A 24,893-nucleotide genomic window follows, 5' to 3' on the forward strand; every position below is an offset into this window, starting at 1 on the left:
GTGTGATTCTGTAATTACTGTGAATCTTCATATCAAACTCATTTAATCTGAACTTCCAAGGTTGAATGTATTTTTGTCTTATATACTCCCGGTTTTCTTAATGAAGTTCATCAAAGGTCAGCACAATTTTCAAGTCCAAATTTCAAGACCAAAGTCTTCCTCTGTTCTACAGGATACATTGCTAGTGGAGACTAGAGCACTAGTTGGGGAAAAGGGCAATTTCATTTCTCTCACATTCACAGATACTCTTCCATCTGTTTTTTTGTTATTCTAATGGAAGTTTTAATGATAAAAAATAAAGGAATATCTTGAAAGAAATTATTTTATGTCAAAGAAATGCCATTCTGCTTTTTGTTCCCTCATATCCAGCAAATCAACCTGCCAGTTCAAGAATTCTCTACTGTAGCTCCTAGAATTTTTTTCTCCACATCTGTTTGTCAGTTTCTTCTCCCAGACCATGAATTCCTTGAAGTTAGCTTTTGGCAAATTAGACATTATCCTCTGGCTCCCACACAGTGCAGGCACAGCAAAAGCACTTGAAGAAATTTCCCGAGTGAATGCCTTTGGGGAGGTTTCTCCATGTCTGACTCTTTGCGGTTGCTTACACTTAACTTCCCTGGGTCCCAAAGCTGCAAGCCCAAAGTCTAAACCAGGATTAACTTTGCCAGGGGCATCAAAAGACCTTGGGCAGAAAACTTGAGAAGTCCAAAGAAATGCTTCCAGAGAGTTCTTAACCCCTCAAAAGGAAAGGGATCCCAAGTCTAATGTTTTCTGAATGTTTGCTGTTTGAAAGCCAATGTGAATTTTTCTTTTTTAGTGCAAGTATTTGAGCAGCTAAGTCAGTCACAGTTTGCTAAAGTATAAGTTGAAAGGGTACACAATTAAAAGTTTCCTTTCCACCCAGAGAACTCGATACCCACAGGGCACTTTTCCATGTCTATAGACTATGACAGCAACAGTCCATCCTGAATGGGTAACTTGAGTGCTGGACTCCCAAGCCTTCCTCCACTAGCCATATAGTCTACCTCCTCAGAAGCAACCAGTCTTACTAGATTCTTGTATTTCCTTCCAGAGACAGGCTGGGGGTACAAGTACATGAGGAAATAAATACATTTATGTATTTTCCAAGAATGCTTTTAGTGAGCAGAATCAGTAGAAAAATCAACAGGAAACAGAAGACCTTAAACTAAAAAGTATGAGGTGAAAACTGGTATCCAGGATAAAAAGTGATCATGTGTCAGAAGATAGAAATCGAGCAGGAATTTTTCTCTACATAAAAATAAAAAGAAAGGGTGAGGTCACAGATCCTTTTGCCCATTAGGGTGGGCAGGCAGCCGAGATAGTGCAGCGGGGAGAGTGTTAGACTGAAGATCCATTAGGGTGGGCATTTCCACAAAACTAATGGACATTTGCCCAGCAGATCATGGGGGAACTTGCAATTATGGAGTGACTGAGAGAAATTGTGGTGGCCTGCCTTGTTGGGATATTGTTTGCTAGAACGTGGGCATGTTCTGCTCTAGGGTGACACATTCCCTTAGAGGCTCGGTGGCATTTGATCACTGGGCGTTTCCAGAGCCTTCCCACATTCACTCAGATTATTTCAGTATAACAGGACTGGAATTCCACCTTTTGGGTCAAAGGAATACGGCCTACGCTGGCTAAGGATCCTGTACCCACAGCAAGCAAAGAGGGCCATGCTTTCTGAAAAGCAAAACCCTAGCCATTGCTATACCTTAGCTAAACCACCTTCCTCACCAGGGTTGTTCTTGGCAGTGTATTGATGTGAAGTTGGCCTAGGATGAACTGGGACAGGGCAGGTCAACCAGTTATTCTTTCTTTCAGGTAAGAATAGGGACCAGGGAACAAGAACAAGCTAAAACGTGGAACTTATTAAATCAATTTCTACACATTTACTGGATCCCAACAACAGTTAACACACCAGGCAAGTTTCTGACTTTCTAACTAGATTGTTAGAAATATAAGATACCTACCCACAGGGAAGGTGACTAGCAACACAGGAACTAGTATTCAATGAGTCAGACAGACAAATGTGATAAACGTCAGAGAAGTGATGCATTTTCTTCCAGCTTTGATAGAAAGGAGAGTTTCACCTGTCCATCTCCATAAAGCCTCCAGTAGGTGAGGTTCTCTCTGCCTCCTGTCCTGTACAATCTTGGGACAGTCTGGCTCATATCCAATGTAAGGTATAAAAGACAGATGGCAGATGACTGCTCAGGTAGACTTTATGGGATAGCAGCATCTGATGGGGCTGCCATGACTCAGGATTGGGTCTGTGGGTTTGGACATTCATGTGTTCCATTTCATAAAATCACTCCATTAATCACTCTTAGAGGAAATGATTCATTCACAAGAGTTATCTTTGGACCTGCATGTCAATACCAATCTATTGATTTACAAGGGGGAGAAATATCTTCCCTAATGACCAGAATGATCCTGTCCACTGATGGTAGACAAACATTTCAAAAATGTTGGAGAAGTAATGGAAGATTATTTACTGAATATGCAATTGGGGCCAAAAATTAGACCTTGAAGTGTAATTTAAAGCACCATGCCTGCCTCCATAACATACATTTCTGTATGTTCAGAAAACATACAGAACAAAACAAACAAACAAACAAACAAACAAGCTGATATATCTGCCACATTCAAAGTCTCCTCTTTGGAAAGATCAATATTTAAGATCACCAAATACTTGTAACTAAGTTCCCCTCTTCATAAATCATATGCATATTATTGGATACATTCCAAAGATAAGACTTGATTAGAGGGTGAAGTCTGCTAGCCCTCACTAGTATTTTCCAAATATCCTCCGTTACTTTTTTTATACTAATGTGCAGAGTAGCATTTTGGGGTATGTTTCTTTTATATTTTTAAACTTATTTTTAATTTACATACTGTAAAATTCATTTGAGTTCTAGGAGCTCTGACAAATAGAGTTGTGTAACCACCACCAGAATTAAGATACAAAACAGTTCTTCACACCCCTCTCCCAAAAATACAGCCTTGAGTTATGCTGTTAAGATAGGTTCCTTCCACAGATGGCTAGCCTTATTTATTATGGGTTAATTCTTACCACCCTTGCTTGCCAGAGGGTCATATTTTCTGGCATTAGCTACCTATTCTAAGGCCTACCTAACAATATGTTGTCATTCCCAGAGATAGACAAAACTAAGCTTTATAATAGGCATGTTTATATTTGCTTAGCTAGAAGGGGCTATATCAAATGTACTTCATCTACAAACATAAAACCAAAAAACAAACAAACAAAAAAACGTTGACATATATTCTAAGGATAATTCCCCCAAAAGAAAGGAGGAAAAAATTTTAACATTCCAGTTACAGCTCCATCCACAAGAAATATGTTAGCTCTGAGGGTTGGGAAAGAAAACTGCTAAGTCACATCTCCAATTCATTTCCTTCCTTTAAATGGGTCACGAGGGCAGAGATAACCCCAACACCCTAGCAGCTGTTCCAGGGCCCAAGTCGTTATATTCACTCCTGCTTTCCAGAAACTTGACCTAGGCATTAGCACTTTCCTAAATGAGACCCACATCTCCTTATTTATTTTTTTCCACATCTACTTAATTTATGCACGTGAATAGCTAAATTTGTCACTGTTTTAATAAGACCTTTTTGGTGTACATGTCAATATATATGGTATATATGCATACTCAGCATGGACAATCTAAACAATGAAAAACTAAACGACTTTAACTATGTAACGTCCTGGTGATTTCTAGAAACCTAAGAAAATAAATTATGTGAGTTCAATTAACTGTTTTACATGTAAATAGGTCTCATGACCAATTAATATCTTCTGACCACCAGGCTGTAGGCTGACAGATTACTTTACAACAAAATGGGAGGAATCTGGGTTTATAAATTAAATAAGGGGCACAAGGCCATCCAGAAGGGCCCTACCTGGGATCTTGCTAGCAGGTAGCTAGCAAGTAGGTAGCTGGTTACCTCTTTTTGGGTTTATAAGTTAATTAGGTTTTATTAATTGGGTTTAATTTATTAATTGGGTTTATAAATTAATTTTGGGTTTATAAATTTGGGTTTATAAATTAAATAAGGGCCACAAGGCCATCCAGAAGGACCCTACCTGGGATCTTGCTAGCAGGTAGTTAGCAGAGGTAGCTGGTTACCTCTTTTTAGGTATACCACTAATCCAGGGTGTGACAAGGCAGACAATTCCTTTCTTTGGAACATATGCCTTATTTGCCAGCTGCATAGAGACCCTTCTATTCCTGCCAATCACAGGAATACAAGACTGAATCCTTATTTGCCAAATATACACAGATGAAGAACTCAGCAATACAACTACATATATCTTAAGACAATAGTGTTCCATCATTACAATGTTTAATTCTAAGATTCGAAGTTCTTTTGTTATCAAAATCGCAAAGAACCAGGTGATCCAATAACATCTCACTTTGGAGGAATGTTACAAAACTTTCTTGCATGAACAGAATCCATATATCTCTCATCCTGCCTTCCTGATTCCTTCCCCCTCAACACCCTACCCTTTGCTTCTCTTAGCACTGGTGCTTTATCTTAAATGTCTCCTCAATGCCCACCTCCTCCCTGCATCCATCTTTGTTGAGAGCAGCGCTCCAAGTAGACCACATAAGAAAGTACCACTCTCTCAAATCAAAAAGGAAGCCAGTGCCTCCAAAAGCAAGATGTAATATTTTCCAATGAAATGTGGAAAGCTTCAAGGAGTAAAGAATGTGAGAGAATATTTTTCCATAAATTTCAAGATGAACAAAAATCAGTGTTATGGAGTTAAGGTAAGCAGATCTGCCTCTGGCATGCTGACTCACCATGACTCTTCTGATACCATTTACTGGAATGACCTTAGATTCGAGTGAGAACCACAAAATACCAGTAATTTTATCTGGGGAATATTTATATTTTAGTGCAGTAGGTGAATTCCTGATTAAAGGGCATTATTAGAAGAATTTTTTTTTCCCAAACTAAATGTGGTTTCATCGTAGGCCTTGCATTTCTAATTGGTCCTTATGGTTCAGAAGGAGATTTTATTTTTGTTTTTAAAATCTTTTCATTCCCCATTTCCTCATCCCTAACTCTTGTGGATAATACCCATGAACAAAGACATCTTAAGTCCCAGATTCTTCTAACACAGATCAACCCAGTATTTTCCTCCTGAAATTATTCGCTTCCTGATTTATAGTCCATTTGCCTTGGTGATTTGAGTATACAAGGAAGAAAGTCAGAGACATTCTCGGACAGTAGCAATGAAAATCTGTGATTATTCTAAACCTCCACACTCACTTCACAGCACAAAATGTGGACTGCTACTACCCTTCCAAATATCTTCTTTAGATGGAAGAGCACAGGGTGACTACTTAGTCTTGGTCTAGGTTTCACATTCTTGATCCACGCCTCCCCCAACCTTTTTAAAGTAGGCTCCTTACAGGGCTTGACTCACACCCCTGAGATCAAGGCCTGAGCTGAGATTAAGAGGCAGATGCATAACTGACTGAGCCACCCAGGCACCCCCAAAGGTCTGTCTTTCTAGTCACTCTTGCCTGTTGGCCTTTTTGGGCATCTGTTTTCCAACTGGGTTGCAGACCCTTATAAGGCACTTTGAGGATGGCTCCCCAGCATTAGCTTCCATATACTTTGCATCCTGGAAATAGCCAGGATGTAGGGCTTACCCTGATTTGAGGATCAGGTCAGGGAAGGCAGCCCTTGGAAACTTAGGAGGGTAAGAAATAGCACACACAAGGTGTATATTTCAAGTTCCTCCCACAATAATTATCTGAGAGTTTATGAGTGTGTTCATGCTCTGATTAGGGATGGCTCAAAAAGTCATCTGCAGGCTAAATAAAGATAAAATTATACATTGAAAAGTTCCATATGGAGACTAAAAGCAAGAGCTTTCCTCCCTTCTCTCAACCCACAGCAATTTCTTGAGCATTTCCTTGGCGTCCGGCACTTGCCGGGTGAACAAAACAGACCCAGTTCCTAGCAGGAATTGTGAGAGTCAGTTGGCCACTGTTGGCTCAGCACTGTCCTAAGTATCTGAGACTTGGGGTTTGACAAACAGATCCTCCTGTCTCTGGGAAGGTGACCTCTGATATTAGACTAGGGGCAATCCTTCAGCTTCCCACAGATTGGCTGAAGACCTTACAAGCCACCACATCCCTTTGGTCCCCACTCACCAAACCCATCTGTTCTTTTTTTTTTTTTTTCCTCTTAAGAGATGTACAATGTATAATTTCACTTTTTATTTTGAAAAAAAGTTCAATTTACAGAAAACTGCAAGATTACATCTGCAAATGAAAGAGACTTTGATTTCTCTTAAGAGATGTACAATGTATACATGTATAAGTATTTATTGAACAAATCATTTGACAGTAAGTTGCCATCACCATAATAGGAAAGACAGTCAGAGAGAAGGGATGGGGGAGTAGTCTCAAACCAGAAGTTTGATCCCCACACTGAATGAATACCCGTGTCCTGACCTCACCCACTGGCCTGTTGTAGTGTGGTTCACATCTACTGCTGTGACAAGATCAACTCAGGGTTAATGAGTCCAGTCTATGTTCTGACCTGCAAAGCAGAGACCCAGAGGCTGACCAAGAGCTTCAGCATGGAAAAGAGAGATGCTGTCAGTCAGCATCAGTCTACCGATCATGACAGCAAACCTCCCCTCCTGTCCACTCTTTCTTACCCCTCGAGAGTACCCTGCTGTCTAGTGTTTAACACACTTTCACATACATGCTCTATTTTAAGTTTCCAACAACCTAGTGGGGATATCCCAACTCCCAAGGAAACCAAGCCCCAAAGTTAACTTGCTCAGTTCCTCATAGCTGCTAACACAAAGAATTCAAATCTAGATCCTCAGCCTCTAAAGCAAAGCTCCAAACTATCCCACAGGTGGCTATTTTACAATTTCAGTTCTTCTTTTTTACATATGGTCTTGCTCATCCTAATGGGGAATGGTCTTACGACAGGCCAGTTTTCTGGGGGAAGCCATGGGTTACTGGCCAGGGGAGGGCCTGCCGTTCCCCAGTCGTCTGCCTTTGACCAAAAAGATGACTGTGTCACTCAGATCTCGCTTGCCGCCTGAATGGGAATCCATTCTTGCCACCTGAATGGGAATCCCTATCTGCCACGGATGCCTGTGGACTTATTTTTAGAAATAGAGGGGAGTCTGTGGGTGGCCCACACTGAGGATTTCTAGGAGTTTGTTAATATTTTTGTAGAGGCCAGAGTTGTAAGTCGACTGATTTCAAGATAAATTACCTCCTGGAGAAAACATCCTTTCCCTGTTCTTCCCTTCAACATTCCTCACCCCCAATGAGTTTGCTTTTTGTGGTTTTCTTTTTACCCCTTAGGGCTTCTCCTTAGCACCCTGTGCTCAGAAGACAGGGATATTAATAACTAGCAGCAGCTAGGGCTGATTTCTCTCTCAAGAGGGCTGAGAGGAAGCAGATCCAGTTCTCCTTGACCTCTGTAGGGACTGCTAGTATCCCTTAAGATCTTTATGCAGAGGGGACTGCTGTTTTAAAGTTCTGGGAAAATGCCTGTGGGTGGATCTCAATGCCTTTTTAAAGCTCCTGAATTAATGATTTTATTCCAGAATAGGCACACTACTGTTTTAGGGATAGGTTATGTATACACACAAGTCAGAAATAGGAGAAAATTTTAATCATATTAAAATAGGGAGGAAACTAAAATGCATATACAGAAAATCTCTGCCTTTGGGGGCCACAACTCTGTTGATGTTTAAAAACACAATATCTCTGTTCAACAATGTTTTTTTGCCTTACTAGGTTGATGGTGATAAAATGCAAACACTGAAAACAAGTATGCTTTTGAAATTAGTATTGTATTAAAAATGTCACTTCTAATACAGTAAAGTGACTCAATTAGTAGACTATATAACAACTAAAAACAAAGATACTAAACAAAGGGAAAAATAATATGTATATACCAAAACACCTTCTATTTCAAAATTAGTGGTAACATCCACTTCCATGTAAGTAGTTTCTAGTAGAACATATAACACATGGTGTAGAGATACCAGACATCATTAGCCATGCATTATCTAATACCTGCTTAACAAGAAAATACACACACAAAAAACTAATAAATTCTGGTCAGTGCTAAATAAGCAAACTCTTGCTCTTAATTACTAACTTCCAAACCCATGGAAAGAAGACAAACCACCGCATAAATACAAAGCAAAGATTAATGCCATTATTTTTTCATTTTCTGATTATTTTATGTAACAGTTTTAAGTAATGCCCAAATATTCATATAATACAAACACCTATTTTTTCTCTCAGTTGGCTCATCTGTATATGGAATTGGTAATCCAATGTAAAAAGACCCATTTTGTTTTAATTGTGCTTCAGTTTTCAATCCTCCCATGAAGACACATGTGCAATTTTGGGACTATCTAGGTCCTTGTTAATCTACATTTGGTCCATCAAGGACTGAAGAAAATCAGTAGAAGCTGTTGGTTCCCTCACCCCTGGGACCCTCACCCTACATTGCTCAGCATGTAGCCATTCTCACAGGGCCAGGGCCCTAGGTATCCTATTCAAACTCAGAGGACTTCAGTACAAAGGGCCTCCCTGGAAACGTGGAGTCAGGACCACTTGCTTCTTTCTATCACTATCCACATGCGGAGTGTAGAAAAATGGCAAGGAGACACGTGAAAGGAAGCAGAGTCCTTGGTTTACACTCCAGCTCACAGGCTCTCCCCCACATACCTGATGCAGTCACCAGGATGCAGTCAGTAACCGGCTCAGCAACGAAATGTCACGCACCTCAGGAATCACTGAAAGTCAGCCTTTACCCGGACACCTGTGTGAAAGGAGGAGAGGCAAGCACAGTTTTAGAGATCCCCAATTTTGGAAATTTGCACCTGAGGTTGCTCCAGGTGGAAGATGAAAATGCAAAAGTTGCCAAGGTGACTCTGTGACATGGGCTTATAGGCTTCTCTGGATCCCATTGACCTCATCCACTTGATATACCCCAGCAGCACACCTTGCTTGGAGTGGGTAACTTAGAAAATCTGAGAGCCCAGTTAAGCAGGCAAATCTCTTCACCTGTGTGGACCTGAGTACTCCCCACCCTCCAGAAGCCAAGGCCCCCAAGACAGAGAGGGGTAGGGGAAATTGGTTCCTTCAGAACACAAACAACCCCAAAGACAAATATAAGTCACCACTAACAGATGACAGTTCCATCTCAGGCTATCAGAATGGGTCCCAGTTCTGACTCCTGCCCTGACCAGCTGTGGGATTCAGCATGCCACTTCATCCGTCTGGGTCTTGCTACCCTCATTTTTTTTTTTTTTTTTTTGGTAACTTCATCTTAAGTGGGCACCATGGCTGGTTGAACTCTCAGGTTTCTTCCCAGTTCAGTGTACTCTCACACCCTCCCCGCCAAACCCCAGCTAGGATTCTGTGGCTGTGGATTTAGACTGAACCTCTAGGGTCCCAATCCAGGGGGCCCGGGCTATCCAGGAAATGGGTCTGTAAGGGGGAAAAAAAAAATCATACTTCAAACAGCCCTAGGATAAATGAAGGTCAGTAGTAAACAAGCATCACTCTTCATAAATTAGTACTGATACATAGCCAGAACACTTCAGGGGAAAAAAGGGGCTCTTTTTTTAAACAGTAAGTTTCTTTCTCTTTAAAGGAAAATTGCCAAGGATGCAGAAGGAAATGAAGATGATCAAAGATGAGGATGTGCACTTCAGTTTGGGTGTGAAGAGAGCCCCCTCCTTTCCCCACTGCCTGCAGCCAGTGGTTTCCCGAGGGAAAGCTCCCCAAAGGCACCCCTTCCCAGAAGCTCTCCGAGGGCCTTTTTCCCAATTTCGGTATGAGCCTCCTCCCGGACACCTAGACGGATTCCCGGGGGTCTTTGAAGGAGGAGGGTCCCGGAAACGGAAGAGCATGCCCACTAAGATGCCGTACAACCACCCCGCGGAAGAAGCCCCTCTCTCCCTCCACTCTGAGGAGAGCAAAAACCAAAGCCCTCCGAGCCTCCCTCTGCTCTTTCCGCAACCCCCGCGCCCCAAGTATGACTCGCAAATGATCGACCTGTGCAACGTGGGCTTCCAATTCTACCGCACCCTGGAACACTTGGGGGGCAAGCCCGTCAAGCAGGAGCCCGTGAAGCCCAGCGCCGTGTGGCCCCAGCCGGCCCCTGCCCCGTTCCTGCCCACGCCCTACCCCTACTACCCCAAGGTGCCCCCGGGGCTCATGTTCCCCTTCTTCATGCCCTCGGCCTCCCCCTTCCCCTTCGGCCGGCACACCTTCCTGCCCAAGCAGCCCCCGGAAGCGCTGCTGCCGCGCAAAGCCGAACCTCCGGAGAGCGAGGAGACCAAGCAGAAAGTGGAGCGCGTGGACGTGAACGTGCGCATCGACGACAGCTACTACGTGGACGTGGGCGGGGCGCAGAAGCGCTGGCAGTGCCCCACCTGCGAGAAGTCCTACACCTCCAAGTACAACCTGGTCACCCACATCCTGGGCCACAGCGGGATCAAGCCGCACGCGTGCACGCGCTGCGGGAAGCTCTTCAAGCAGCTCAGCCACCTGCACACCCACATGCTCACCCACCAGGGCACGCGGCCCCACAAGTGCCAGGTGTGCCACAAGGCCTTCACGCAGACCAGCCACCTGAAGCGCCACATGATGCAGCACAGCGAGGTGAAGCCGCACAACTGCCGCGTGTGCGGCCGCGGCTTCGCCTACCCCAGCGAGCTCAAGGCCCACGAGGCCAAGCACGCCAGCGGGCGCGACAACATCTGCGTCGAGTGCGGCCTCGACTTCCCTACGTTGGCCCAGCTCAAGAGGCACCTCACCACGCACCGCGGCCCCATCCAGTACAGCTGCTCTGAGTGTGACAAGACCTTCCAGTACCCGAGCCAGCTGCAGAACCACATGATGAAGCACAAGGACATCCGGCCCTACATCTGCTCCGAGTGCGGCATGGAGTTCGTGCAGCCCCACCACCTCAAGCAGCACTCGCTCACCCACAAGGTACTGTGGGCTCCGCGGGCCCCGGGGGCAGGCACTTGTGGAGCAGGCTCAGAGCCCCGGGTAGGGGAGCGGTGGAGGGGGCCAGGGGCCCTTCGCTGCCCTCCGCTTAGTACTGGAGGGGCAAGGGGCTGCTTCCCTGAGTCCTCACCTTTTCCTCCCCTTGGTTGAGACACCAGCAAGCAAGTCCTTTCCCATCCAGCCTTCTAGAGTCTAAGATGGGCCTCGAAATAAATAATGTGGCCAGTTTGTAAAGGAGGGTGAGGAAGGCGGAAGGAAACAACAGGTCCTTGTGCTGTTGCTTCTTAGCCTCCTCCAAACCCTAAAATTCGGTGTCTGGAAACCTCATCCAGGGCACTAGCACGAGTGTGTTCTTAGGCTTATTTACCCAAAACCAGCTCTGTGCCTGGGATATACTCATCAGAGCCTTCTTCTAAATACTTCTCTTGGTCCTTTGCTGCTGGAGCAGTGGCTACATTTTGGGTTGTTTTTCCCTTCGCTGTGAGAACTGCTTCATATGCATATGGCTCTGGGTCCAGCAAGGCCTGTGCTTCCCATAGCAGAGTCCCCAGCTGGTTGCCTGCAGTGCCCTGTGGTGTCTTTTGTGGGAGGCATGAGATAGCATCCTTCTGTTTGCTTTGGTTTCATCGTCCCTGGGCTCAGGTCTTTAAGGGGGAAATACAGGCCCAGGGATCTAAGCTCAGCCTAGACTGCAAGCAGAGCTCTGGAGTCAGGCAGGATGAACTAAGGCCAGGCCCTAGTCGTATCCCAGAAATCTTACCCTGCTAAGCTGACTTGGGTTGGCTTGGAGCTTCCCAGAGAGGAACTTTGCCCCACTGACCTCTACCCTCACACTTTTGACCTCAAGTGGTTTATTGGCAGAAGAGACTTCTAGTAAGCCAGCGTTTCTAAAGCACTCTTTAATTCAGAAAGGTCAGTGGAGGACTTTGCCCAGCCAAGATAGTATCTCTACTCTGCCATAATGAGTTTCATTTGCTAGGCTAGGACACAACATGGGCATGTTTTGGCTCTGCAGCAGAAGTGAAATGGGTGGCTGCCTTGTGGGTAGTATACCAACAGCTTCTGCCCTATCAAAGGCACCTTCCGGACAGGAGGCACCTGCCTAATGCAGGAGCCATCAACAAAGAAACTGTGCTGAGATTCAGCCACAAAGGGGACCATATGCTGATTTCAGGGGCTCCTACATATATGAAAAGGAGCCAAAGATGCATTTTGGAACACAAAAAAATTCTGTAAGATGGTAGAAAATGAAGTAAAAATGGACAAAACAGCCTGGTATCTGAAATGTCTCACTTGAATTAGGAAGCTAAACACATTTTAATCCACAGTGTCAGCAAACAATGAGAGGTAGTATTTATTGAACACTTGCTGTGGCACAGGTGCTTTACTTCTCATCTGATCCTTGTCAACAACTCTAAGAGCTACCTGTGGGTATCTTTTTTTTTTTTTTTTTTTAAGATTTTATTTATTTGACAGACAGAGATCACAAGTAGGCAGAGAGGCAGGCAGAGGGTGGGGGGAAGCAGAGTGCCCGATGTGGGGCTCTATACCAGGACCCTGAGATCATGACCTGAGGGGAAGGCAGAGGCTTTAACCCACTGAGCCACCCAGGCACCCCTACCTGTGGGTATCTTTGCTCCAGACTTGCAGATGAAGGCACTGAGGCATGGGACAGTCACCCAGAATCCGGGAGTCCAGCTCTTGAACGCTCTGTCAAGTGTCCCCCTTCTCCTCATTTCCCTCCCTCACTTCTGACAACTCCCACGGGCTCTCTCTCTCCATGCTATCACTGATCCTCTTAGTGACACAGTCACTTCCTTTGTTCCCCAAGTTGTGTCCAGCCTTCCATTCACTGGAGTTGTAGGCCAGCCTACATGTGAATTTTACTTGGGACACTGAATTCTCTTTAGAGAATTCCAAAACCAGTGATAAGTAGATTCTTCTCCTTGGTTGCAGGATAATAGAATCTTGAGAAGAAAGATGCTGAAGAAATGTTTAAAACCCATCAAGAACATAATTTTTATTAATTTTAAGATTTTAAACTCATGGCTTGAATATGCAACACATTGTTAAAATTCATCTTCTTAGGAGGCCATTAAAATTTAGGTCTCTTCCTTACCATAGATTCATACTCACCTACAGTCATCTAGACTCAAGAGTATTCCAGCTGGAAAGAGTCCCTGATTCTCATGACCCACCATCACATCTTGAGATGAGGGAGAGCCATCACCAGGAAAGGCCATGAAACTTGTCTGAAGTTACACAGCCAGTACATGACTGGGCAGAGACCTGGACTCACCCTTGCATGCCATGGGCTCACCAGAACTGAGGGCTATTTTCTTATCATGGCCCACATTAAAGAAATGGACATATAGGCAAAGAGACTCAGAGCTAAACTTGGAACTCCTCTCTCCCCAGGTCACTAAGGATACCAGATAATATTTGTTTTATAAGGTATAGTTATTAGCTAAGAAACTTGTTATAATCCAGTAACAACCTTGGTTTTAACGCCATCATTCTCTAAGTTTTCCTTTTGTGTTAAGTCCTTTTGTGTTAAGATGGCTTGCAAATGTCTTATCAGGAAAGCACTGTGAGTCAGGAATAGATAATATAATGCTATGAGTCCCTGGGAGTGCTTTCAACTGAGGGTATTGATGCTTAAGTATTCAAACACTTCTCCATAAACAGCAAGGAAAGTAGAAAGTCTCCTTCTGTCCTGTTTTCTAATTCAGAAAGCTGTCCTCTGCCAAATTTCTCTATAGGACAGAAGCTAGCTGAGCTGAGGCTCCATAGCCAAATCACGTAGAGGTCACCATGACCTGTAGGAGCCCAGGAGACTATTTCAAGAGGTGATTATCCAATTGTAATTTATTCAAGTGTGCATATGAATTGTTCTTCTGGGGTTTTCAAGTCCATTAATGAGAAGGCAAGGAAACATTGGTTTTCATATGAGAAATGACGTTATCACTTGAGGAGATTCTATTTTTCCATTATCAGGAAAGATGGATTATAGACTCATTTCACATATCATTCCATAGTGCTCTTACCAAAATCCTATGAATGCCCAGAACTGTTACTGTAGAATTAACCCCTGTCCCAGCAGGAACGAGAGTTGTAGCTTTCTTTTCCTCTAAAGTTCTGGCTTAGTTCCTGGTTTTCAGAAAACAAAAAAAGAGTACATAAGCAACACTTTTCAAGAAAACAGCAATTCACAAGGCTAATGCCACACCATTTGGGACTCTGCATCTGTCACCAACCTTTTCATGGACTTGTGTGGCAAAGAGAAAAATGAAGGCAAAAATTCTGACGAAAGAAAGCGAGTTACCTGCTAACCACAGCATGTTTGGAATCTTGCTTCCCTCCAGGGCGTGAAGGAGCACAAATGCGGAATTTGCGGGCGGGAGTTCACTCTGTTGGCCAACATGAAGAGACACGTGCTGATCCACACCAACATTCGCGCCTACCAGTGTCACCTCTGCTACAAGAGTTTTGTGCAGAAACAGACCCTCAAGGCACACATGATCGTCCACTCTGATGTAAAGCCTTTCAAATGCAAGGTGGGCAGTGGGCCCCAGGAGGGATATGGGCAGGGGAGGACTCAGAAGGTTATGCTAATGCCCTGGGGGGAGAATCTCTGGGAAACTTTCTACTTGCTTCATCAGTGGGGTCATCCAGGCTCAGAGTAGGTCTGTGGCCAGCCCCAGGCCCATCTGCTGCTCTGCTCCTCCTTGCACCACCTATGCTCACACCAGGCCTTCGCTGGTCCCTGAGAAGCCTGCCCTGTTTGTCTCACTGTGGAATCAGACTGTGCAGGGGAGGAGGGAGCTAGTAAGGGAGATCTGAGGATGGAAGGTCCATTTGGGGAATGAGTTTGTTAGAGGGCGAAGGTGATGCAGAGAGTTCCCATTCTAGAAAGGAACAGTTGGGTATAGTCCTCTTCTTACAAGCCAATGAGTAGAATAGAGAAAGGAGTCAGAGAGGCTTCTAGCACTGCCCCTCCCTTCTCATAGCTCCTCTCTTGCCCTCCTGACACTTGGACTGAGCCATGTAATTTGAGGGCAGGTCTCCCAGGCAAGATGAATGAGATTCTGAAGTTAGCCCCTCTGATGACCTTAGAAATACTTGTTTGGGTCAAGGTGAGAGTAGTCATCTAAAGTGTTTCCCATTTGTTCCTAAGACCATGGAGGGCAAGGACTGAGCACCTTCATTAAAATGTCTGTATCACATTAACTTGTTGGATTTTTATTTTATCACATGGGAGCTGGAGATTTGTAAAACTCAAGACAATGACTGGTATTACTTAGAAATGCTTGGGTTTTCCAGACTCTTCCCCACTCTTCCCATCCCCTCCTCACATTGTTCCCCTTCTCCACCTCCAGAGTGAGAAGGAATTTTGCTGAGGATTGGGTAGTTTAATTCAAGGAATGTACAGACACGTGTCATCCCCATGGTGAAGAGAGAGCTGAGGGGGAAGGAAAGGGGAATCACAACTTCAGTTAGAGCCTCTCTGTTTGAAATGAAGTTTTTCTTCTTAGTCACTGTATGTCTGATGGGGTCCCCATGATATGCTCCATCCATCCAAAGGGCTGTTCCTGCTTTAATCCCTCTGTAGCATGTCCCCTGCGCCCCCCCCTTGAAGGAACCCCCTGCGAAGCAAACTGCTTTCCTGTGTTGGCCGCTCCTGGACAGGGTGAGAGGGGTCAGGAACCAGAGCTTCCCTAGACCTGTATGAGCATTCTCTGGAGGTGGGGGAGGGAGGTTTCTCCCTCCAGCCCTTTCCTGCCACCCACTTGTGTTTCCCCTCTTTTCCTTCAAGTTCCCAGTGGTTTGAAAGTCAATTTATGTCTATCTTGAGTGATCTGAGCTCAAGGGGGAGGAAGCTGCCTGCAGACGGGGCTACATAATTCATAGTGCCTGGGGCAAAATGAAAATGTGAGGGCCCTTGTTCAAACGTTATGAAGAATTTCAAGGTGGTAAACTCAGGACTTTTCTGAGTTGGGGCCTGTGTGACTGCATTGGTCACATGTCCATGGAGCCAGCCCTGACAGCATGAGCCTGGGGATTCCACCCACCTCTTTGCGCTCTCATTAGACACCTTGATTTCCCTCCCACTTCCCACTTGAGCCCTTGCTTTTAATGGAGCTATTCCTGCCTGCTAGGGGTTTGCTGTCTCCTACAGTGGGGGTGCAAACAGGCTGTCGGTCACTCCTCATGCGTTACACTGAGTTTACTCTTGGGTTTTAAGCACGAACTGGGTTTTCTATCTTATCAACCGGTGGTCAAACATGTACCTTGTTAAAACATGAAGGGAGTCATGCTTGCTGTCCCTTCCATACGTGTTCAGTCCAACCAACTCCCACTTCTACCTCATCAATTCAGGTCCAGCAGTAGTGGTTAAACAAGGTGGAAAATCTCTCTGAGACCAGGGATATGTCAGGGAGCACAGCAGCAACAGGAAAAGGGCTTACAGGCTGGGTTTGACCTGCGGATGCAGAGGCAGTTCTGTGTGCCTACCTCAGGGGCCTCAGAGGGGCCTGGAGGATTTCTTGAACCAGGTGGTATCTGAGGGTTTAGAAGGTTCTCTCTGGTACCAGTGTACAGAAGATTGCACATGGTAGTGCAAACTGGGCCCAATGATCAGTGAGCTAGTCCTGCTCGATGCTTTATGCCTCCCCTCGTCCTCCGTCCACCCCAGTGATGGTGCACCATACAGGGCTCAACGGGCACCTGAAGCTCCACTCCATGGTTTAGAAACTCAGTGTGACCTCTCCTTGAGCGTGCATTAGGCTCTGGATGTATGCTTATACCACCAGCTTCCACAAAAGAGTCCTGCAGGATGAAATACCAGCTCTGAGATGATGTACAGTTGATATTCTTCAGTGGCAGATGGGCCTGTTGTGGGAATGAGATGAGTCATCTGCAGAAACCATCCTGGTTTTCCCAGGAGACCAAACTATGGGTCAGGAGGCTGCCTAGGAGAGTGTATCTATCTGTAAAAAAATAAGTTGTTGATGAAGGGTATTTTGTCAAACAGTTGGCTCTTCTCCATTCTTAGACATCTCTGAAATAAGAACAGGTGTCAGTCACCTCACTGAAGAGCCTTCTACCTCCAGGAAGGTGTCAGAAGCATCTCCCTTTCCCCATCTCCCTGTCCCATGTTCCTGCCAAGTGCTCCCCTGGTTGGTATCCTCTTTATGTCATCACCTTTTTTCATTTCAAAGGAATTTCAGCACATGTCTGAATTTCTAGAGTATGTGACAGGGCTCTGTGTGTTTGTAAACTAGCTCCAGATCCCACTGGAGGACTGGGCCATCTCAAGATGGTGTCCTGCCACGTGCTGGAGGGCCATGTGCTCATTGCTACAAAATTCACAGCCAGTCAGAGATGGGTGGCTGGCTGACTGCATAGTGATGTTGGAGAAGAGGCCCAGAAAACGAAACCCAATTTCTCACGGGTAACAAGGAGGAGGTAGTCCCTTTTCATGATTGGCATGGCCGGAAAAAGAGGCAGACCTTGCTCCAATCATGCTCCAAGAGTTAGCTTTGTCTCTTTGACCCAAAACCTTGTAAAAAGGGGAGATTGTTTAAGTAACAGATTCTACTCTCTCGGGTTTCTCACCACTAAAAATCCTGGCTAACCTAGAAGTCTGGCCCCTGTTGTAACCTGGCCTGGCTCTCTCTGGCCCCATGCTCAGTGGACACAGCTGTCCACAGCAAGCAGAACATTCGCTCACTGTGAGATTAAGCATTAACAATGGGATGGAAAATCAGAGGAGAGGAAAGATTTTCCATTCTATCTTTCTTTTTTTTTTTTCCTTAAAAAAAAAATTACTGCCCTTCTGGGCTCTTTTGCTATTGGCTTCACTTTTGGACTCCCTGATTCTTGGAGCCAGCTGGAGTAGGTCCAAAGACCTGCGCCTGTAGACTTGAGCCATGTTTCACAAATATGCTTCCCAGATTCTGCGTAAGCACGCAGGGGTTGATCGGGATGCTATCCTTGTAGCAGCCACACTCCATAATAGCAAAGAACCAGCTGCCGTCTTTGGGAAACCTGTCCAGGAAAAGCAGCCATCCAGAGTTTCCGGGACAAATTCTCCTCTGAGATGGGTGAAGCCGGGAGCTGCCTAAGTTATGAGTCACCAGGTCATCTGCAGCCTCATCTGAGGCAGAGGCCTGAAGGCGGAGGGCAGAGTTGATAGAAGAGGAGGAGGTCTCCTTGGAAAGGGTCCCTGCTGCCTTTGCCACCATGGCTCTGCTTCCCGTTCCAGCTCTTGGAGGCCCCGTGGGGGACAAACCAGTGGGGGACATTTAGGGACCCAGAACTTTGGGTCAGGGCTCTCAGACTGGCATGGAGAGGGTTAAGGCAGTGACCAGATAGCAGCCTTTTGGCAGCACAGCCCTCCTCAGCAGAAGGAAGGATATAGCTGTATGAACTGCCTGCTTCACAATGCCTCACATGTCCCCAGGGGCCCGCCTGCAAATAGATTTCATCTTGCTTTCTCTTGTACTTTTCAAAGCTTCCTGTTTTCTCACGGTCCTTTTGGACAGTTTACAGTCTCTCTCTCCCTCCCTCCCTCTCTCTCCCTTTGAGGAAAGGAACACCCTTCTTATTAAAAGAGAGAGAGAGAGAAGAATGTAAGGGAAGGGCAGCTGAGCAGAGGCCATTCTCCTCGGCTGCAGGCTTCGGCTCTTTGACCTTTTCTCTTAGAATAGGAAAACACAGGCTTCCTGGTGCATCTCAGTCCTCAGGCTCAGAGTAGCTGGTTGGCACGAAGTGGCGTGCCTCTTCTTGGCTCTGTGGGCCTCTGGCCCAGGGCAGCCTGCTGCCATCACCTCGTCTCTGCACGCAGTCGGCTTCTTGGTGTCGCTGGCTGTCCACATTGTCACTGCAGCTCACGGGAAGTGGCCTGAGGTGCCTCCAGGCCCTGGACAGGGAGGGAAGGGGTATGAGGAGGCCAGAATCTGAATAAGTGAACTGGGCATCGGCCAGTTATTAAAAGGGCTGAGGATTGGGGAGCCACAGAAAGGGCTCTCCCAAAGGCTGCAATTCAGGATGAATCTTCTCTTTCCAACCACATTTCTCAGTGCGGTGTCAGACACAGCTCCTTCCATTTCTGTATGCCTCAAGTGACCTGGCGACTATTTACTCAAAGGACTCCTTACTTCGTCCTCCTGTTAATATTTCCTCCAAATAATTAGTTTAAAAAACACTCTTCTCGGGGCACCTGGGTGGCTAAAGCCTCTGCCTTCCGCTCAGGTCATGATCCCAGGGTCCTGGGATCGAGCCCCACATCGGGCTCTCTGCTCAGTGGGGAGCCTTCTTCCTCCTCTCTCTGCCTGCCTCTCTGCCCACTTGTAATCTCTGTCTGTCAAATAAATAAAATCTTAAAAAAAAAACAACCAACAAAAAACACTCTTCTCTCTAAAGATCTCTCGATTTCCAGAATGTGAGAGACTACTATGTACATGTTAATGATGCTAATATTTACTGTTTAGCAAGCCCTTTACATGAATTATCTCATTTGATCCTTACAACAACCTTCATAAGAAACTATTATGGTCATTGACATTTTACAGAAGAGAAAATGGAGCAAGTTCTCTCTCCTTCTGTGGTCTCACCATCACCTCTCTGCTCTGCTATTTCCGAACCTAATGATTCATGCAACCCACTTTTAAAGGACAGTTCAAAACATTTGTTCCAATTTTCTATTAAATGTTGAGGTCCCCCTCCATTTAAAAAGTAAGCATAAAAGTGGTTCTTTGATGAAAAAGCTGAGATTTGAGATCAGAGGCACATGAATACCCTTCATTAGAGCAACTGAGAGTTCAGGAGGGGCAGACCCATTGAGATGACCACCTGCACCATGAAATCTGAGACTTCACCATTCCAGGAGCTTCCTGTATTGACAGCCGCCCTAATTTAATCCCCCACAGACCTTGGCAGGAGATGATTCAGCAAGTCTTGACGTGGGTAAGCTCTTAGCCACATATCTCATGATTATAAGGGGCCTAGACATAGACTGACTGCATTTCCCAGGAGAAGAAACTAGCATTTTGGTGATCCTCCCCGACTCTTCTTCTTTCTTCCCGTCTACTTCCCCTTCTCTACTGTAATGACTCTTCTTGGAGCTCACATCTCAAACCCCACCCAAGGTGCCATCTTCAATTCATCCAGTTCATTTTCTCTGGCCTCTTTTCACTAACAGGGAATGAGGGGACTCTGAATTTCACAGACATAAAGTACCTTCTACAATCATCTATTGTCATGTGAGGATGGTCTTCTGAGAAAGAAAAAGAGGCCAGATATTCTGGACAAGGACCAAAGGGTTTTGTGGAAGGGTCAGAAGTTGAAAGGAAGAAGCTAAGGGTTTCTACCACAGAGGTGTGAATAGTGTCTAGTATCTCAGGTCCTGAGTACTCATCCCTATCTATCCTTCTCCCACTAGGGATTCTGGTTTATGAACTTGTGTGTATAGGGCTTATACGCATTTTAGTGGGAGAAAGGAAGAGAGTTGGTGATGGCTGCTTTTTGGAATTTTTGCATGGGGTAGTGATACTTTCCTGACTTGTTTGCTTCTTCCTGCAACTAAATACTTAGTTATTTATTAAGTGTTACTGTGTGGATAACTCTGTGCTTGATCCTGAGGCTGACCACAAAGAAAAGGAAGGTACCCCTTGCATTTCAGGAAATAACCTAGGGCTCCTTTAGTGTCCCAGACATCTTTCTGAGTTGACACACCCTCCTTCAACCCTGCAAAAGCTTTCCATTGGTGGGCCTGATAGACTACCATAAACCATGAAGGGTAACTCTGATATGTAAATGGTTAACTTTACCAACAGCACAGAAATAAGTCTCCTCTACCAGTCACTCTCAGATAATATAGCTGACCAGTCATCCCATCCCCCACTGTGGACCTTCCCTAAAGCCATATCCTTTGAGTTCAGGGGACAATATCACTTTAATGTCCTGATATACTCTTGTATCACTAAAAATGTCCCACGATGTTTAGGAGTGAATGAATTGAGTCAGAAAAACATTATGGTAGAAACACACTGGGCTATGTTAAAGGATCATAAAATGTGGCTTGTTTAAAGCTAAGAAAGAATGTGGAAATTACTTATCAGTAGCCATTCTGGTGTGTGCACACCTCTCTGTGTGTTGGGGTGGGAGTGGGTTGGGTTGGGGAATGGGAAAGGGAAGTGGGACCTCAGAGTAGATGAACTACATTATTCCTCTGACCTTCAAGTCACAGTAGCTGTGGCAACAACAAATAGTTGGTCATTATCACAACGGTGATCACTGTGTTGCCTATAGTTTAAGGTTGAGTAAAGTCCCTGAAAATAATGAAAAGATTTTATTCTGTATGAACACAAAAACAAACAGCACCCTATACATTCCTCAAGGTTAGGCTAAAATTCCATCTCCTTTATAAAAACCCTTTCAGACAAGTCCAGCTTCTAATACCTTAGCAACTAGAGATAGTAACTAAACGCAGAATCTCCCCCTTTATAGGAGCCAAGTCCAGAAGGCGCCCATCTCTTTAATTTTGTCTGGATTAAACTAGCATGAGACCCATTCAAGCTTGGACTAGTAGAGTAGTCTAATCTTGCAGCCTCCTGCTCATTTCCTCCTATGTGTCTTATGCTTAACCACCCAGGGCTTGTGCTGTTTTCAGATCTTTTGCTGCAACCTCACCCCAAATAATCAGGAACCATCCCACAAACGAAAGGAGATAAACTTTTTTTTCTAAAAAGACTCATGAGTGGAAATACCTAATACAGAATCTCTAGACTTAAAGCTTGTTTTCCTCCCTAGCCAGGAGGGAGAACTAGATAAACTAAGCTAAGTTAATAAACAGTACTGTACCAGAACTTCCACACACGTGCCAAGCTGAGTCACAGATTGATTCATCTTACCAAATCGTCTCTACTGAGAATAAAAGAAAGCAAGTGTCTGTCCCACATGTAGGGCTTCTCCCCGGGACATTAAAATGAGACCAACACTCCCAGCCGTTTCCCTCTTGGGTCACCTTTTCCCCATGAATGTGGTGTGCAGATGCTCTGAATACCGAGCGTGGGACACCAGTATGTCAAATTCATTCTTGCCAGTAAGGATGTTAAAAGGGAAAAAAGTACTTAAAGAAAAAGAAAACCTTCTTTTTCTTTTTCTCAGCACAGCCAAGGAAGGGCCGGATTCTCCAAACCCTTCTTACAAAAGAAGTTGGAGAACCACCGTTCTAACCCAACACATATCTGCACTTTGCTGGAAAAAGAAATGACAAAGGGACAAAAAGAAAGGAACAAATAAAACACATTTACTTTTTGTATAGCTGAGATAATATTTTCAGTACTTCATATCTCTGTGCACAGACAAGACGCATTCCTTCCTTTAGGTCTTTATTTGTTTCTTCTAATTTTGACACCCGTCCCCACAAGAAGCCAATTAAAAAATTAGAAAGACATTGCACGATACAGTCTAACAAAAAAGTTATGTTGAGGGGACACAGGATGGTGTGGTGTTTGACCATATGGCCTCTGGTGGCTAGTGGCCTTAGTTCATGTTCCCAGCTCCAGCACCCATTAGCTGTGTGCCTTGGCCAAAGTGCCTTCATCCCTCAGTTTGTCCGTCTGCAAAATGGGAGTGATAACAGCACCCAACTCAGGGGACTGATGTGGGAATTAGATGTGATACTCTACAGCGGACTTGGGACAGTATCTTCCATGCTATAATGCTCGATAAGCATTAAACAAGCAATCATATACTTACTCTTAAAGTGAAGCATCCTTGGAGACTTGCTTTTCAGATCAGCCCTTCTCCTTTTCTACAGCTTACATCAAAATGAAGCTATAACAGGTTTGCGAGTTTTGCCTTATGTTTAATGTAATAGGGACACAATCTCAGGAGTCCATCCCTACTGGCTTCCCCTCTGAGCCTAGGCACCATCCACGCCCTCCCTGATGTCACTGGGGACCTTTCACTTGGAGGTCACTTCAAATGCCAGGATCCCCCACAAAGTCAAAGCACGTCCATCCTTACTCAGGCCCGGGTGTGGGATCATCTGGCAGGGCCCACTGCCACAACTGACCTGTCTTCCCCTCTTCATTGTTTCTGACAGCTGTGTGGAAAGGAATTCAACCGGATGCACAACCTCATGGGTCACATGCACCTGCACTCCGACAGCAAACCCTTCAAATGTCTTTACTGTCCGAGCAAATTCACCCTAAAGGGGAACCTGACACGCCACATGAAAGTCAAGCATGGGGTCATGGAGCGGGGCCTCCATTCTCAAGGTAATCTCTCCTCCAGGAAGCACCCAAGGCTGCTGAGACCAGTGGATAACAAAAGGGAGCTGAATTTGGTTTTAGGGGGCTTTACTTTGGGGGGCTATTCCTATTGTTGAAAAGGGATCATAATTTTCAAGACACAGCAGAGAAGGAAGAGGCTTACAATATGACTATAACAAATACAGTGCCACTATCTGAAGGTAGTATGTAGAAGTGAATTATAGAGGAGAAATTGGAATATCAGAATGATGCCAGTCAGTACCGTTATTAGTTTTGGCTCTTGACACCACATCAGCTGTCTTGGCTCCTTCAATCTTTCAACAAGTCAGGGTGAGAGGAACTTCTATTACCCCCATTTTACAGTTGGGAGGCTTCATGATTTTCGCAAAGCTGCTCAACTCAAAAGGGGCGGAGTCAGCATTTGAACACAGACCTTTCCAACCCTAAAGCCTTCAGTGGGTCCTTTTCATCGCTCTGCAGTTAAAGAACATGTGATTTTTCTTTCCTTTCTAAGAAACAGGTCTGTAAGCTCCTCGTTGGCAGAAGTGTGTGTATAGCAGGCTAGGTCTCCTGCGTTCACAACCAGAGGCACCCAGGGACAGTTTTCCTGCTTGGTGGGGCTAACTGGCCCGTATGCAGAGCAAGCACCACCGCCTCCCACACTGAGGCCTCACTGAACTGATAAAACTGTCTTACCTCTTTTCATTTTCTCACTCCCAGGCCTTTAGCCTCGAAGAGTCTATGTTCCCGATCTGCTAAATTCAGCAGGTTGCTCTCTAGTTCCTTAATCAACTGGTCCTTCAACAGACAGGCAAGAAATGTACTTCTATTCCAAACAGCACACTACGTGCTGATGAAGAGACTGGGGAAGTGAGACCATCTTTGCTCCCTGGAAGGTCCCTGTACGGGAGAGCAGACACACAGTGATGTAACCTACAAAATCCTATGACCTGCTGTTTTCTGATACAGCTGTGATGACAGCACAGACTGTTTGTGCCCACAATTTCACAGACTAGCCTGTGTTAGTCCCGTTTTATATGAGGAGACCAAGACCAAGAGGCACTATAAAGCGTTCGATGTCCAACACCAAAGTCTGAAGGCAGAACTGGGATTCCAACTGCCAAATTTCTTAATGAAGCCGGTGCTCCCTCCACTAGGTGAACACGTGGGGTGATCCATTCATGTTAGCTGTTTCTCCTTCCCCTTCTCAGAGGTGGTCAAATAGGCACACGTATTCATAAATATGATATTCATATATACCCACAGCATGAAACAGAACGATTATAGTTTTTCTGGTTTTCATGGCACCCACTGAGCTCACACTGCTCCAGGCTGACAGGGAGCTGTGGCCATCGCAAAACAAAGCCTAGAGTTTATGCAAAAAACCCTGAAAAAATTCTGGTTAAAAAACAAAAGCCGTTTTCTTTCTCCAAACTGGTTTTCTCCTGAATTATTCTTTGCATCTCTAGCTGTCTGAGCCAATTTCCAACATAGGCCTGGATTTTTCCAGAAGGTGAAGTTTGTTCAATCACTGGGGCTG

The 24,893-nt window shown here is 45.1% G+C and overlaps 1 protein-coding gene across 2 annotated transcripts in view; it reads left to right on the top strand.

Moving 5' to 3' along the window:
* ZNF366 (zinc finger protein 366) overlaps positions 1 to 24,893 on the top strand; it is a 68,197-nt gene that overhangs the window by 37,673 nt on the left and 5,631 nt on the right. For both annotated transcript variants that reach the window (XM_032336003.1, XM_032336004.1), the window contains exons 2-4: positions 9,706 to 11,051; positions 14,435 to 14,626; positions 23,185 to 23,359. In XM_032336003.1, the coding sequence (XP_032191894.1) occupies positions 9,720 to 11,051; positions 14,435 to 14,626; positions 23,185 to 23,359 (1,699 nt within the window). In that variant the 5' untranslated portion in view covers positions 9,706 to 9,719. The remainder of the gene's footprint in view (positions 1 to 9,705; positions 11,052 to 14,434; positions 14,627 to 23,184; positions 23,360 to 24,893) is intronic.

The sequence above is a fragment of the Mustela erminea genome, chromosome 3, assembly GCF_009829155.1.
Source record: "Mustela erminea isolate mMusErm1 chromosome 3, mMusErm1.Pri, whole genome shotgun sequence".
NCBI classification, from domain to species: domain Eukaryota; kingdom Metazoa; phylum Chordata; class Mammalia; order Carnivora; family Mustelidae; genus Mustela; species Mustela erminea.